General features: G+C 40.3%; 1 protein-coding gene across 1 annotated transcript; it reads right to left on the reverse strand.

Moving 5' to 3' along the window:
* Window positions 1-8132: 8132 nt before the first annotated feature.
* LOC115052335 (uncharacterized protein YMR317W-like) lies at window positions 8133-15163 on the reverse strand. Its single transcript, XM_029516403.1, has 4 exons — window positions 15024-15163; window positions 10777-10912; window positions 10493-10564; window positions 8133-9210 (listed from the first exon to the last, which is right to left on the reverse strand). Exons 1-4 carry the CDS (start codon window positions 15161-15163, stop codon window positions 8662-8664), a joined length of 897 nt encoding a protein of 298 aa, XP_029372263.1. The 3' UTR covers window positions 8133-8661.
* Window positions 15164-15388: the final 225 nt, after the last annotated feature.

Consider the following 15388-nt stretch of genomic DNA (forward strand, 5'->3'; position numbering starts at 1 on the left):
ATGACGCTGTTGTAAAATATTTTGATCTTCTGGCATTTTTCCAGGATAGGGCTATTACTCTCTTTGCAATTAATATACCTACATCTATAAATAATTATAGATTTTTTTTTTATTCTCCGAGTGCAAACCCAATAAAAACAGCTGCAGGGTTCAGGGTACTTGAATCTGTAAAATATCTTGAATACATTGCTTCACTTCTTGCCAAAATTTCTGTATTTCCGTACATTGCCAAATACAATGGAAAAATGTGCCCTTTTCCTTCCCACATTTGATACAAGTATCTGGAATAGCACATATTTGTTTAGCTTTTCTGGTGTTATATACGTTCGCAACAACCAATTGTATTGCAATAACTTCAGATGGGTGTTAGTAGTTCCAGATGGAGCTTTAGTACAAGCCTCTTCCCACTCCTCCACCGAGATGTCTTCCTGTAAATCCTCTCTCCATGCTCCCAGCCACTCCACAGAAGTTTCTGTTCATCCACCCACCAAGCACTTATACATTTTGGAAATTAAACCCCTCCCTAAACAATCTGTATCCATTAGTTTCTCTATAATAGATATTCAGGAATGTCTAATGTTTGATTTTGTTGTGTCCTAATGAAATTCCTCAACTGCAAATATATATATATATATATATATATATATATATAATGATTACGGGGTATATAAAATGTACCAACTATTTCTTCTATTGTACAAATCTCCTATTTTTCCCAGCCCCTTCATAGCCCAAGATTTAAATCCCCCATCTGCTTTTCCTGGTGGAAAGGAGTCATTCCTCCATATTGGGCCAAAGACAGAGAGAGAGGATGTTTCTCTGGGATATTTCTTAACTTGAAGCCATACTACAATCATGTTTTTTACAATAGGGTTTTTTTGTATTCTTTTTAAGAGTTTCAGTGTTTGCTGAACAGGTGTGTAAGGAGGGGCAGATTTAGCTACAGTTCCTCCATTTCATACCAGAGAGGAGCATTTCTTCCTGTGAAGTAGAACAGCAATGTTCTCAATTGTACTGCCCAATAATACCAGAGCTGGTTGGGACATTTAAGTCCCCATCTGGTAAAGGTTAGTACAGTAGTAAGAGTGGTGTCTGGGACCGTCTATTCTTCCACAAAAAAATAATGGTTTCAGTTCCCTGCCTGGGGCCTTTCTGTGTGGAGTTTGCATGTTTTCTCTTTGTGGGTTTCCTCCCACCGTCCAAAGACATCATGCTTGGGTCAATTGCTGCCTCTAAATTGTCTGTAGGTCTGAGTGTGAGCGTCTTCTGATGTCTATTTACAGGAGACAATAATCCTTCCAAAGTGAGGTCAAAGGGAAAATTGCGAATCTTTCTTGAGTTTTCTTCATGTTTCTTAACCTGCTCCAATCCCTCTCACACCTGAACTTCTGAGTGTGGTGAACTGCAGTGACTAGTTGTAAGATAATGGGAAAGGTAAACCTTCCATCTGTTTACAGAGGACATGCCTTTTCCCCTCCTTTTATTACCTTAAACAGGTCATGGGATTCTGGAGGTTAAATTCTTGAAGTCACAGTAGATGTACACTGGGGCATTTAACATTTTATACAGCCTCTGACAGACAGATCTCTCTGTTCTGCAAGGCCTAGCACAAACATTTGAGCTCTCCCAGCACATCATACTTCAGTCCAAGATTGATAATAAAATCTGCTGACAAAAGTTTTGCCCTCATACGATTGTGCTCATAAGTTTACATACCATGGCAGAATTTATGATTTCTTTGCCATTTTTCAGAGAATATGAATGATAACACAAAAACTTTTCTTTCACTCATGGTTAGTGCTTGAGTGAAGCCATTTATTATCAAACGACTGTGTTTACTCTTTTCAATCATAATGACAACAGAAACTACACAAATGACCCTGATCAAAAGTTTACATACCCCAGTTTTTAATACCGTTTATTGCCCCCTTTAACATCAATGACAGTTTGGAGTCTTTTGTGGTACAATGTGGATGAGGCTCTTTATTTTCTCTGATGGTAAAGCTGCCCGTTCTTCTTGGCAAAAGGCCTCCAGTTCCTGTAAATTCTTGGGCTGTCTTGTATGAACTGCACACTTGAGATCTCCCCAGAGTGGCTCAATGATATTGAGTTCAGGAGACTGAGATGGCCACTCCAGAACCTTCACTTTATTCTGCTGTAGCCAATGACAGGTCGACATGGCTTTGTGTTTTGGACCATTATCATGTTGGAATATCCAAGTACATCCCATGTGCAGCTTCTGGGCTGATGAGTGCAAGTTTTCTAGTATTTTTTGATAACACGCTGCATTCATCTTGCCATCAGTTTTGACCAAGTTTCCTGTTCATTTATAGCTCACACATCCCCAAAACATCAGCGATCCACCTCCATTTTTCACAGTAGGAATGGTGTACCTATCACCATAGGCCTTGTTGACTCCTCTCCAAATGTAACGTTTATGGATGTGGCCAAAAAGTTCAATTTTGGTCTCATCACTCCAAATGATTTTGTTCCAGAAGTTTTGAGGCTTGTCTCGCTGCTGTTTGGCATATTGTAAACATGATTTTTTGTGCCATTGGTGTAGTAATGGGTTTCTTCTGGCGACTCGACCATGCAGCCCGTTTTTCTTCAAATGTCTCCTTATTGTGCATCTTGAAACATCCACACCACTTCTTTTCAGAGAGTCCTGTATTTCAGCTGAAGTCATCTGTGGGTTTTGTCTTTGCATCTCGAACAATTTTCCTGGCTGTTGTAGCAGAAATTTTTTTTGGTTGACCTGATTGTGGTTTGGTTTCAACAGAATCTCTGATTTTCCTTCTTAATTAGGTTGAACACTGCTGATTGGCATCCTCAGTTCCTTGGATATCTTTTTATATCCCTTTCCTGTTTTATACAGTTCAATTACCTTTTCCCGCAGATCTTTTGACAATTCTTTTGCTTTACCCATGACTCAGAATCCAGAGATGTCAGTGCATGGGTCTGTCAGGAGCCCAGAAACTCACTGAGCCTTTATGCACACACTTATTACAAGTAGGTGCATCATTCATATTCTCTGAAAAATGGCCAGGAAATCATCTGCCAGGGTATGTAAACTTATGAGCACAACTGTACATTCACCTATCATCTGAACTCCTTAGCATATTCCTAGCGCTTATATAGTGCTACTGTAAAGCACTATTCCACTTCAAAGGTTCTATGGGAAGGAGGCACCCATCTCACATTTAACATACAACCTATCTTGCTCAATTGTGTGTCCACTGCCATTTACGTTTTACCTGGGATTACTGATGCCCCAGCCTAGAAAAAACCAAGGAAGCATTTCTTGGATTCATTGTTAGGCAACTTTCTATGAGGCACTGCAGCAGTGATGTTTAAAATAAAAGTAAGTAGGTCTGAATTTTGGATGAATGCTTCAATGTAACTGGCATGCTTATTTTCAGGTGTTTCATTTCCTAATAAAGGTAATGAAGGTAATGAATGATATGCAAGACTACAAAGAGATGTGAATTATACAGACACCCATTAATGTTACCCATAATTATCAGATGTCACAATGCATGGTTGTGTAATGGCATTCTGATACAGCAATCACCAAGTAAGAGGAAAAAAACAGGTAAAGAGTCAACACATCCATGCTCACACTCAGAAACTATAGAATGTTTGCGATTGAGTGTTTGTATTTGTATGCTGTTTGTTAAAAGGGCTTAGCTATGTGCAACATTTGTGTTTCTGTGCTATGATTTACTCTATAACCTGACTGAAACTCTTTAAACAATCCTAACCCTAAGCCCTCTTGAGAGAGAAACAGGGCAGATAATTACTGACAGAAGAAACCGGATCAGCTTCTCAAAGCTGAAGCACTAAATGCCAACCTTTACCTAAATTAAAGATCTGGGTGTTCATTTTTTTTCTTTTTGTTTTGCATATTTTAATCTATATTTTATTATGTTATGGTTTGCAGTGTTTTGTGTTTTTTCATTTTCATTTTTCTTAAAAGGAAAAAGCTGAAAATTTAAATAGTTAAAAGTTTTTGTATTTGTATTTTATGATGTATTTTTTACATAATAATATAATATAACATAATGCTTATAATAAGCATATATAGGTAAAAACAATTTTTTTTACATTAGTAATTCATTTTGTGACCCCATGAAACACAGAGGGAAGAAAATTGTGACCCTGACCGGAGGAAGCCCGAGGCCCCCTTCTGGAGCCAGGCCTGGAAGGAGGGTCCGTCAGCGAGTGCCTGGTGGTCGGGCACGCTACAGAGCCCGGCCGGGAGTAATCCGAAAGAGTGACAATGCATTTTCTTCACCCCGTGGGCCCACCACCTGCGGGGACAACCGATGGGGTTGGGTGCGCTGCTAGTTGGGTGGCAGCCTCGACAAACCAGACTTGGGCAGTTGGAGTTGGAGTTGCTCATGGGGTGAGGTGCCGGGCCGTTGTGGGGATACTCACAAGCCCCCGGCTGCGTGCCTCTAAGTTGGAGTTTTCCCTGGTGGACGAGAGGGTCTCCTCCCTATGTGTCAGGGTAGTGGGGGGGGAAACTCTGACTGTTGTTTGTGCATATGCACCAAACAGCAGTTCAGAGTATTCGGCCTCAGAGATGCATAAGGATGCTCATAAGTGTACTTGGTACCAGAGCATCCTAGGCCAAAGTTCAATGATAGATTTTGTACCACATGTGTTGGACACTTGGGTGAAGAGAGGGGCTGAGCTGTCAACTGATCATCACCTGGTGGTGAGTTGGGTTAGGTGGCCGGGGAAAACTCACGGCAGACCTGGCAAGTGGGATGCCTCCCAAGGGAGGTGTTCCTGGCATGTCCAGCTGGGAGGAGGCCATGGGGCAGGCCGAAGACCAGGTGGGGAGATTATATCTCCACTCTGGCCTGGGAGCGCCTTGGGATCCCCCAGTCAGAGCTGCCCAGAGCTGGCCGGGGAAAGTGTGGGGTCATCTGCTGGAGCTGCTACCTCCGCGACCTGGCCCCGGATAAGCGGATGAAGATGAACGAATGAATGACTAATTCATTTTGTGAATAATTTTATATTGTTGGTGATAATAAATTAATTAAAGCAACAAAACAACCTGAAGAGCCACTTGGGAGCCGAAAGAGACGGTTCTTTTTTAGCGAGCCGAGCCAAAAAGGTCGGTTCTCCAAAAGAGCCGGAATTCCCATCACCAGCAGTCACCCCACGCTACAGCTCGCTGCTCTGTGGCACGTGATGTGTCGAGCGGTGTGTTGTGCTCCAGTCGGCGCTCTCTCTCTGCGTTCAGCCAAGAGGCCTCTCGTCCCTCTCGGTTGACAACTTTTCAGCGGGAGACGCAAAGCCTCACCGTTCATTAATGTCATAGTAGCGTGGACCCGGGCAACTGTGGACTCTGGGCTTTCGCTCCAACAGTTTTCCAATCTGGAAGGTTTTCGATAATGTGCTCGCAATCCCCCTTTCCTGGATTCGACGTTTCTAATGCAGGGAGCTAGCGTTAGCTCAACCAGTTTTTCGCTAGCTAACATTTTCAAAAATGGCGCAGTCTGAGTCCCCCCAGTATATTCCGTATAAAACATGACGAAGATAAAATCATGTTGAATACGGCAACTCGCACAAATAAAGAAATTCTTACCGAGATGCTGGTTTTGCAGCTTTCTCATCACTTTGCCCGCTTCGTTCCTGTCCGCAACTGTTACACGCATTTTCGTTAACTGACTTAAAGGAGCAAACCAGTGTGATATGCGCTCGTTTACAGTCGGAACCAAGTGAAAACACAATCGTCCTGCAATTTTACAATGTGATACTGTGGAAAAAATTCTTCGAGTTACTGTAATAATTTTCACCCATGATGTATTACAATATACAGTTACATCCTGCAAAATATTAGAACAGGAAGCTACTGTAATTTTTTACTGTAGAAATTACAAAACATTATTATAGTGTAGTTGGAGCTTCTGGCAAATGGAAGAGTTTATATATATGTATATATTTTTTTTTTTTTTTTCTTATCTGAAGGTGAACAAACAATGATGTTAGAGAAAATGCTTGCTTGAGGCCTTCCTCCAGCTGCAGTAGTTGAACACAGCTGATCATTTTCCTGTTGACACCATCCATAACATTTAAGAGTTTGAGGTAAACTCCTAAATATGAGAGAGTTGGATGGTAGAATAAAGTTGCTGCTCTGAAGGGAGCAAAATCGCCCCTCTGCAGTTAAGTTATTTGCTAATGGTTTGGATTTGACTGCCTTACAGTCCTGGTGTTTATGATGCAGAGAGATGATGAGCAGTGACATATTTAAATATTGCTACTTCAAATTGTGAATATTGTGTTATCCTCTGTCTTACGTGATGGTACGAGCATCCTTCTGAAACATCTTTTTGTTGACCATCATAAGTTTTTGAGGTCAGAAATCTCTTTCATTATTTCATGTCTGATTATCCTCAATGCAAGGAATTTTAGACCAGTTTCAGTCATGACATGAGGCGAATGTGCTATAAGGCAAAAGCATATCTTTTTCGAGACTTAACGGAAGAGCTGCAAAAATATGTATGTATCAGCAGAGATTTATTTATTTGTTTACATCTTTCTACATAAGAACACTTTAAGATAGAATTTCCTCCATTTGGATCTCAAACCAAGTAATACTCCATTTTTAAATATTAGAAAAAAAGACAATTCCATAAAATTTTGATTCTTTATTTTGTGAAAAGTCAGATGTTTTTTCCACAACAAATGCAATCATGCACAGTGCTTTAACAAAATCCACTACAAACACCGTTGAGATATTGTCTCCGGCATTTCCGGTAGCATTTCATTCAGAAAACGATAAATTCCCAACATATAATTAAACAAAACCACTGTAGCAATAATGAAGTCTTAATTTAACTTGTACAGACAACAGACAAGAACCAACATGCGAAACAGGACACACCCTCCAGCATGTAAACACACTCTCTGCTCTCTGATAAGTTGAAGTCCTCTGGACACATCTTCTCTTTTCTTGTTAAATGTCAGTGAGATAAAATGCAGAATGTTAATCTCTGTAAATGCTGAACTGTGATGATTCTGCAGTAAATTAAACTGAGATTTCTGCAGGATTAGTTAAAATGAATTAAATTAAAAGTTCATTTATGCAGCAAATTTCCTGCCTGTTCTTTACTGACCGTTTAAAGAGAATCTGATCTCTGTTGTTAAATATCTGAGTAGTTTGGTATTTATAAAATTTCCCTGAAGATGATGAATTATGAAAACTCCCTCAGGACTTTTTCCCCAAATGTTTTATTACTCTCTAGGCTTGAAAATAAGTAAATGAATAAATAAATAATTCAAATAATTTTTTTTAAAAAGCACTTTTCAAGAAGTTGGTGACATGTCCACGAAGCTGGACAACGTGCTTTTAACTGATTTAGTTTTTCCCAAAACAACGAACAAGTTTATGTGAATGCTTTGAAATACTAATTTTTTTTTTACCTGCAAGGGTGCCCTAGAATAAAAGGAATGGACTGATAATCCTCCCTTGTGCTGCACGTTTGGCCTTCCATCGGCCATTTTGGCCATCTCATCTTTTGAGGACCTTTATTTTGCACTGACAATAGCTGATGAATGGGTTGCAATATATGGAATGAGTGATGCACAACTTTGACATAAAGATGTGTATTTTGAAGAAAGCTGGTTTTTGGTTATGACAAGGTTAAGGATAAGGTTATGACACAGGCCACCTTGAACAGCAATTTAAAACCATAAAAAAATCTTTGTTGCAATCAAAGGTCCATATAAATTGGATTTATTGAAATCTGCAACAGTCAGTCATTTAATCATGGGCCCACGAGACATCACTTTTTAGCATTTGTAATTATAATCCCCGAGTAATAATTACATCAGAAGTTACCTGGATCAATCCAAGCAGTGTGAAAATAGTTTTTCCTGTTAAAATGGAAGCTAATCTGAGAAACCGAAACAGGCTAACACCAACAGATGGCCTAATCCTAATAAAGAAACAAAGCAATTAAACAAAATGAACAATAAGAAGCAATAAATCAAATCAAATCAAATCAAATCAGATTTATTTGTATAGCGCCAAATCATAACAAAGTTACGTCAAGGCACTTTACATATAGAGCAGGTCTAGACCAAACTCTTTCTAAAATTATTTAAAGAGACCCAACAGATCCCCCGATGAGCAAGCACTTGGCGACAGTGGCAAGGAAAAACTTCCTTTAAGAGGCAAATAATAAAACAACAACAACAATGTACCCAACAACTATGGTCGAAAATACATTTTCTAATGATTTTTGAGCTGATTTATAGATGTCTATTTGCTGGGAAGGTCATCTTGGCTCAAGTTCTTTCACCTCGATGTACCTTTAGAACTAAACTGTCTCTAAACCTGAGACTTCTAACCAGACTGCTCAGGGGATTGCTTCTCAGCATAGTGTTACCATGCAATGACAGCAAAGAACCTATATAACTATTACCAGGTCAACACATTTATTGTAACAGAATCCTTGAGGAAATACATTGGTAAATTAATCTTAAAAGAATGTATGTCAATATGCTGTTAAAATAAAAGCCATGAATGTTAATTGAAAAGGATGCAACTTAAGCATGTAACAAGCCATTTTTACCCATTCACCCCATGGAATTTTCTCTCTCACAGCCAGATGTGAGCTTGCAGATGGTTAACAGGATTGAGGACTAGCTGTCTCCTCTGTGCTCTGTAACGGGAGAAGCTGTTGTTCCTGGGGCTTCTGTTGTTCCTGGGGGTGTTGTTGTTCCTGGGGCTTCTGTTGTTTCTGGGGCTTCTGTTGTTGCTGGGGCTTCTGTTGTTTCTGGGGCTTCTGTTGTTGCTGGGGCTTCTGTTGTTCCTGGGGGTGTTGTTGTTCCTGGGGCTTCTGTTGTTGCTGGGGCTTCTGTTGTTTCTGGGGCTTCTGTTGTTGCTGGGGCTTCTGTTGTTCCTGGGATTGGCTCTGAGGTGATTCCACTCCCCTCCTCCATCGTGACAATTGTCATGGGAGGGGTAGTAGGTGTCGTGGCAATGGGTGTCACAGACTGGGTGGTCAGATCTATGAATTCCTCTGATGACTGACTGGAGGAAGACTCTGAGGACTCTGAGGACTCTGAGGACTCTGAGAAACAGTCTCTATCTTTGGAATTTACAACCCAATACCAGAACTTATTTCTCCAATTTGGCCATTTCTGTCTGGAATTGTTTATCCTGCCATTATGATGCCAACGCCAACGTGTCTGTGGAGGAAAAAAGAATTGACTCATAGTATCAATTTCCTTGCTCTAGAAATAATTTTGATACTGGATGGAAACCCATTATATTTACTATGGAAGATTTTATTGCCAGTGAAGGTGATAGCATGTGCCTTACACAGACTGTGTAGTGTAATGGTTGTCAGGGTAGTGGAAGTCCCTTGGAAATCCAGCAGTTATATGAGTTTGAGAAATCACAGTCTTTTAATACTATCTGTGTCACATGTCCTTAGGTCATGCAGCCAGCCACTGACTGCTTTGAGATGTTGATATTTGGTTAAATGTTAGGAGGATCTACAGTGCTGGTAAAACTCCTCTGAACACATGCTGTTGCTAATGTTTTTGAAAACAAGCTGTATCTGAATGGCTGGAGTGTTAAATATCTTTTGTTCATTTTGTTTCTAGGCTGGTAACTGGCAGTGCCTGACACAGTGTTAGTGGCCATGATAATATTATCTCGGGCACAAAGGACTGACAAGCTCTCAGGTTTGTATAGTTCCACCTTCATTGCCTGTAAGTTGAAGTGATTGGCACATTAATCAGATGATGTATGGTGTGTACCTCAGGACATGTGTTATGTTGGACGAGAACATATTAACAAGAGCAAATACTTGATTTCTTTGATGGAACTTTGCTTGTTAAAGTGAAAATCTGAGTTCAATGACTTTCGGGTTTTATTCAAGTTATTTCAACAGCACTTTAGTTACCGGCACCTCCTGCTTACTCAGTACTGAGTTTATTCTCTATTATAGAGAAGACAAGACTAGCTAGCATTAGCAATCACTATCAGCAATGGTGCGATGTAGAAAGGGCTCAGAACACAGATGGGATGAAACAGAAACAGCTAAAAATACCCATCCCAAGCATCACTGGTTCCAATAGACGTCCATTCTAAAAGGTCCAACTTTAAAGCAGAGATGAACATCTGTACAACCAGTAGCTGCTGCTGTTGCTGAATGACTGGTGTGTCATTTTCATGGAACAAAGCCTTGGCTCCAAAAATACCTCTCCTCTTTCAATACAGAATTTTTGCATTAACTGGGGGTTTGGTGGAGTCTTGCACAGCCAAAATGGCGATAACGGTGGTGGAATGGCTCACACTGAGCTCAGAAACCCGTGGGGCTACCTGTGGTTCATTCCAGCTGCTAACCTGCTTAACTGGGAGTGGTTGTCTGCACAAATTATTTGACTTATGACGTGATTAGATCGAAGGCACAGTCAATGAGAGAGAAAGGAAAGGTGAAGGAAAGAAAATTGGTTTGCTCACCGGTGCAGCAAAGGTTGTTGTCAGATAAATGATGACGAGGGCAGCTGTCAGAAGCTTCATCTGTCCTCCAGCCTGTGAGGGAGGGAAGACACAAATGAAAATCATTTCACACTGTCAGACAAACTGTCAGAAGCTGAATGCGAGAGTCAGGTTTCAAAAGGAAAATCTGAATGAATTTAAGTATAATATCCACCATATTTTCTACAGAGAAAGAGAGCTTCACTTTCTAATCAACCCATAAAAAATCAAGACATATAATTTAAAACAAAAAACAAAAAACTTACCATTTGTTGGTAACTTCTTTTAAAACTTGTATGAAACAATGGGTTCTGTGCAGCCTTGATCGCTTTTTCTGTTTTAGTGCAGACGGATGTCTGACCTCCTGACAGGGCTGATCCCTTATATGCTGCCTGGGCAGGGCTGTGATGGGCGGTTGAGTAACAACAGCAATCCTGAGGTTAATGTGGCAGGGAGAGGCTGAGGATGTGGTAAATCAGAGGCATAATGTATTTATTTCTTGGGATTGACAAATTACCAAGGACAACCGATGTACAATCCAATGACACATACAATGATGGACAAAAGTAATCACGTATGTTACTATGGCATATTGGGGTCAGGTGTACCTGTTTGATTTGATTGATTTGGAGACCAAACTGAATTGGCTTGACACAGTTTGGAAAGTCATATTAAAGCTACACACAAACCTCTTGCTCCTGATGCTGCTCAAGACTCTTAAAATGAACTGTCCAGAAAAGTTTAACCTTTGTGTGACAGATTTTACACATTAACTCGTGTTTATAATAAAAACATCTCACAAATTAAGCCTATGTCAGACTGTTATATACTTAGAAGATTTGGCTCAAGTGCCAGCTAGGACTATGCACCGCTTATTTAAAACTTTCCAAAACCTGAATAATACCATAGGTCTCATATGTGTGACTGAGGATAAGGTAAAAAGACATTAAATGCTATATGAGTGGTATTTAACAGTGATGGGGTTCATCAGGCACTTCTTTTCTGCTGAATTGAGACCAAACACAATGACAGGTGTTTGATTGAGCAATGACAAATGATGAAAGTCTGAATGACGTGATGGAGGAACTCAGACAGACTTCAGCAGTGAGCAGTAGCCAGTGGAATCTTACAGTAGAGTAAGACTGGCGCTGCGTTTTGATCACACATATGATGTGTGTTTTTGTGTGTGTGAGAGAGAGAGAGAGAGGGAGAGGGCAAATTATACCACTGTGTTATATCCCCTTCTCTTTTTTTGTCATCAGAATCACACACACCTCAGTCTCAGCTGGCTTTGGCATTTTGTTAAACCACATCAGCAACACCAGTTATGAGCTTACGGTTCTCAGTTCAAAGTGAAATATCTATCCTGAGATATGGCACCAATTGTCCGCAGGATGAAAAATTCGATTGTTTGAATTTTCACATAGTTCCGACTTCTACGTTTTCTCTTGTAAGGTGAAATACTTCTTTAAAACTACGATGAACTGGCAGACAACTTTATTGACACTGTTTGTTCCCTGAGGAAAATTACATCTGTATTGCGACTGTTACTGTAATAACTGCGGACAATGGAAGCATACACACTTCACAGGGAGACCTACTGAGATGTTTCTAATATGACACTAAATTACCTGAGTCAGAAACGGTTTCAGCCACATCCATTACACTTTATGTAGTCATTCCTAGGAACATTTTATTACTGGTTAATTATAATTATTATCATGCAGTCAGTCTTTCATTAGAAAAGGCCATGCATAGTAAAAACATCAAAGCATCATTACAACAAGGAACTTTGTGTTTTAGGAAGTGAATCAAGTTTGTGGGAGTTAACACAGAAAGACTCATTCCCTGTCTTAGTTTCTCTAGCAATAATTTCAAATCAGTCACTTCCCACTTCCTGTTTTGATGGATCCTGTTTTTAATTAAAGCAATTTATTTTAGGACACCTCGGCAAATTCATAAAGGAATGTAAATAAAAATAGCATATACACCAGCTGTTTTCTGGCTTCCCACTATCTCTCATTTGTCTTGCTTAAGGACAGCCTTGCAACATTTCCAGAATGATGTGTCATCACTGGTGCTGCACATTGGTTGTAATTAGATGTGTACCCCTTCTCCCTCTCCCAAAGCGTTTTGAGCATATTTTAGATGGAAAAGCACTCTCTAAACACAGTATATTATTATTAGCATTAGAAAACAGTACATAAGCTACCTAATGTTAGCCTAACTAACTGTTACACTGCCCATTAGCTTAGTTTTAACATTACATAAAGTGACACTAACCCTTCTAGTGAGGATACAGCATTATTTAGCTGGTAGTTTCCACAGCTGAAGGGTAGTTACAAAGACAGACTGTGTCCTTTTGTAGCCCTGTAGACCTTTGTATGCTCTTAGGGAGTCCCTTGTGTAGAACGAGGGGAAGTTTATCAGTTATATATATCCGGATATGGCGGGTCTGGGACATCTTTTTTGGTGGAGATACTTGTAAAAAACACCCTGGGGACATTCTGCACGTTGGTAATATTTAGTCTATTTAGCTTTTAATGTAAAGACCAATTTCATCTGAGTGAAAGTGAGAAGTGAATTCAGAAGACTTAAAATTTGCGGTGCCGGCATTACCCCTTTTCTGTTCCATTTACTGCCAAAATGGCGGCGTAAACAAAAGAAGTCACGCGATTTCTTTGTGGCTACGGCCTCAAGAGGGTACAATGCATCTTCTCTTGTAGTTATAGACGTTTAAGAGTTTTTATAATAGCCATTAGTATACTATCCCAAAATAATGACTCTTCGGGGATTTGAATCTAGGATGCCACTTTCCAATATGGCACACAAGGACCAGGGGCCTCATTTATAAATCTGTGCATAGGATCGTTACTAAAAGTGTAAGTACTCCCAAAAAACAAAGTTTGCATACGGCATCAAAATATTCAGATTTATAAAACCCTGCGTACACACACCTAAAGCAAACTTTCCTTTATAAATCACGGATGTCAACAGATGTCGACTTCATACTGTGCCCTGTACACGCCCATTTTTAACCATAAATGGTCAATGCAAAGGGACTATGATGATTAAATATAGAGAAGGGATTTTGATTAAGAATTTTCTGTTAGATAGTAAGTTAGATAGATAGTAACAGTACCTAAGCTACCTAATGTTAGCCTAACTGACTAACTGTTACACTGCCCATTAGCTTAGTTTTAACATTACATAAATTACATGATGATTAAATATAGAGAAGGGATTTTGATTAAGAATTTTCTGTTAGATTTTAAGGAAATGTTTCCAAAACAATTACTCAATTGCAGTACTGCAATGCAAAAAAAACAAACAAAAATGCAGTTCAATTAAATTATTCTGATGACATGGCTCTAACACATAATACGGTTTCCAATGGTTACGGTTTCCAAACTTTACGTAGACTGTTTAATCACAACCTTTGCGTGGAAAGTGACGTATGGAAGTTTTTGTGCTTACGCAACGTTTATAAATGAGGCCCCAGACCCCGAGACCAATAAGCCTGGGTTGGCACAGCACAAGAACAAGGGTGGCCCAACCGTACAGTGATGGACTTGGTACTTTAGTGTCTGCTCACATTTAAGCTTTTTACTAGTATAGAAATAAATAACAGATTAGCAGAGCAATGTGTTTCTCCATCCCCTCACTCACTCACTGGAGCATGTGTCTTCATTAGTAATACTCAAATGTGATTGAAAAATAATGACTCATGGTCCGTCATGATACTGGCAGACAGGTTTGCAACAGTTTTGAGATTGCAGTTATCAATTGTAAGTCATCAAGCTGATATGATCATGTATACTGTGGGATATCAGAGGAATCACAATTCCTGCCATGATTATGTTAATTGATTACTTTTATAGCTCTAGAAATTGCTTTTCAACGTGTTCAGAGTTAATTAATCTGCAAATAAAGGATAGGACTTTGGGCACCAGGATTCATGTACTCCATGTACTTCATGTGTCTGCTTGTGCAACTACTCGGATTAATTTGGTTAAAGGAAACTCATTATTTAGGGTATTAAAGTATTAGGCACATCCTGCCCATTCAACTCCATTATAATCCATGAATCCTCACCAAGTGTATTTGCTTTAGATACACACTGTATAAAATCACCAGATAATTGACACAACACTGTAGGTTCAAACACAATCCAAATCCTGTTCAGAGGATTTAAACATCCCTGAGTCTTGGAATTGCCCATAAGCACCCCCTGAGATCTGAAAATGAATAAGCTGGAAAAGATGGATCATTCACAGTCAAGACCCATCTGTGTATTTCTACTATTGCTCCACATAGTCCTGTGTTTTTATGACACAGACTTGATGAAAAACGAAAGAGTTGCATTAGAACCATGTTGCAGCACAAGTGTGATTAATACTGTTGTTGCATTCCACTTAGATGAACCAGCTCTGGGCCACTTTTATTGAACATACAGGCTATTGGGGCTTCATTGATAATAGGAGATACATGGAGATCCATGGCATAGTGGCACCTTGTGGGATTGGGGATTGGGGGGCCCTTGGGCTGGGTTGGGGCTTTCCTGTGGTGCAGGCGGTCTGGGACCTGGGCCCGGTGGCTGGGGTCCCTGCTGGTCCCTTGGCGGGGGGTTACCTGCAGTGTGGGGTGCGGCATTGGCCCCGGGCCCTATGTGTGGCTGCCTGTGACACGGTTGACCCTAGAGGCTGGGAGGAGGTGGGGAGGGCCAGGAGGGAGGGTTGGGAGGGTGGTGGAGGGGGAGGGGGGATGGAGAGGGGTGGAGAGGTAGGTGGCTGGTTCCGGACCTGGGACCTGCTGGCTAGGGACACTACCCACGCCCTGTGTGGTTTCGCCTGCATTTTGGAGGGGTATGCTTGCCTT

Source organism: Echeneis naucrates, chromosome 12, assembly GCF_900963305.1.
Source record: "Echeneis naucrates chromosome 12, fEcheNa1.1, whole genome shotgun sequence".
Taxonomy (NCBI): domain Eukaryota; kingdom Metazoa; phylum Chordata; class Actinopteri; order Carangiformes; family Echeneidae; genus Echeneis; species Echeneis naucrates.

What these genes read in the sequence shown, in the direction of transcription:
- LOC115052335 (XM_029516403.1), bottom strand. Translation starts at nt 15,163, where the DNA reads ATGCCGCACCCCACACTGCAGGTAACCCCCCGCCAAGGGACCAGCAGG. An exon ending in AAAGAAGTTACCAACAAATG is followed by an intron (nt 10,565 to 10,776) that starts GTAAGTTTTTTG and finishes CCTCCCTCACAG; the next exon opens with GCTGGAGGACAGATGAAGCT. An exon ending in CAACAACCTTTGCTGCACCG is followed by an intron (nt 9,211 to 10,492) that starts GTGAGCAAACCA and finishes TTTCCTCCACAG; the next exon opens with ACACGTTGGCGTTGGCATCA.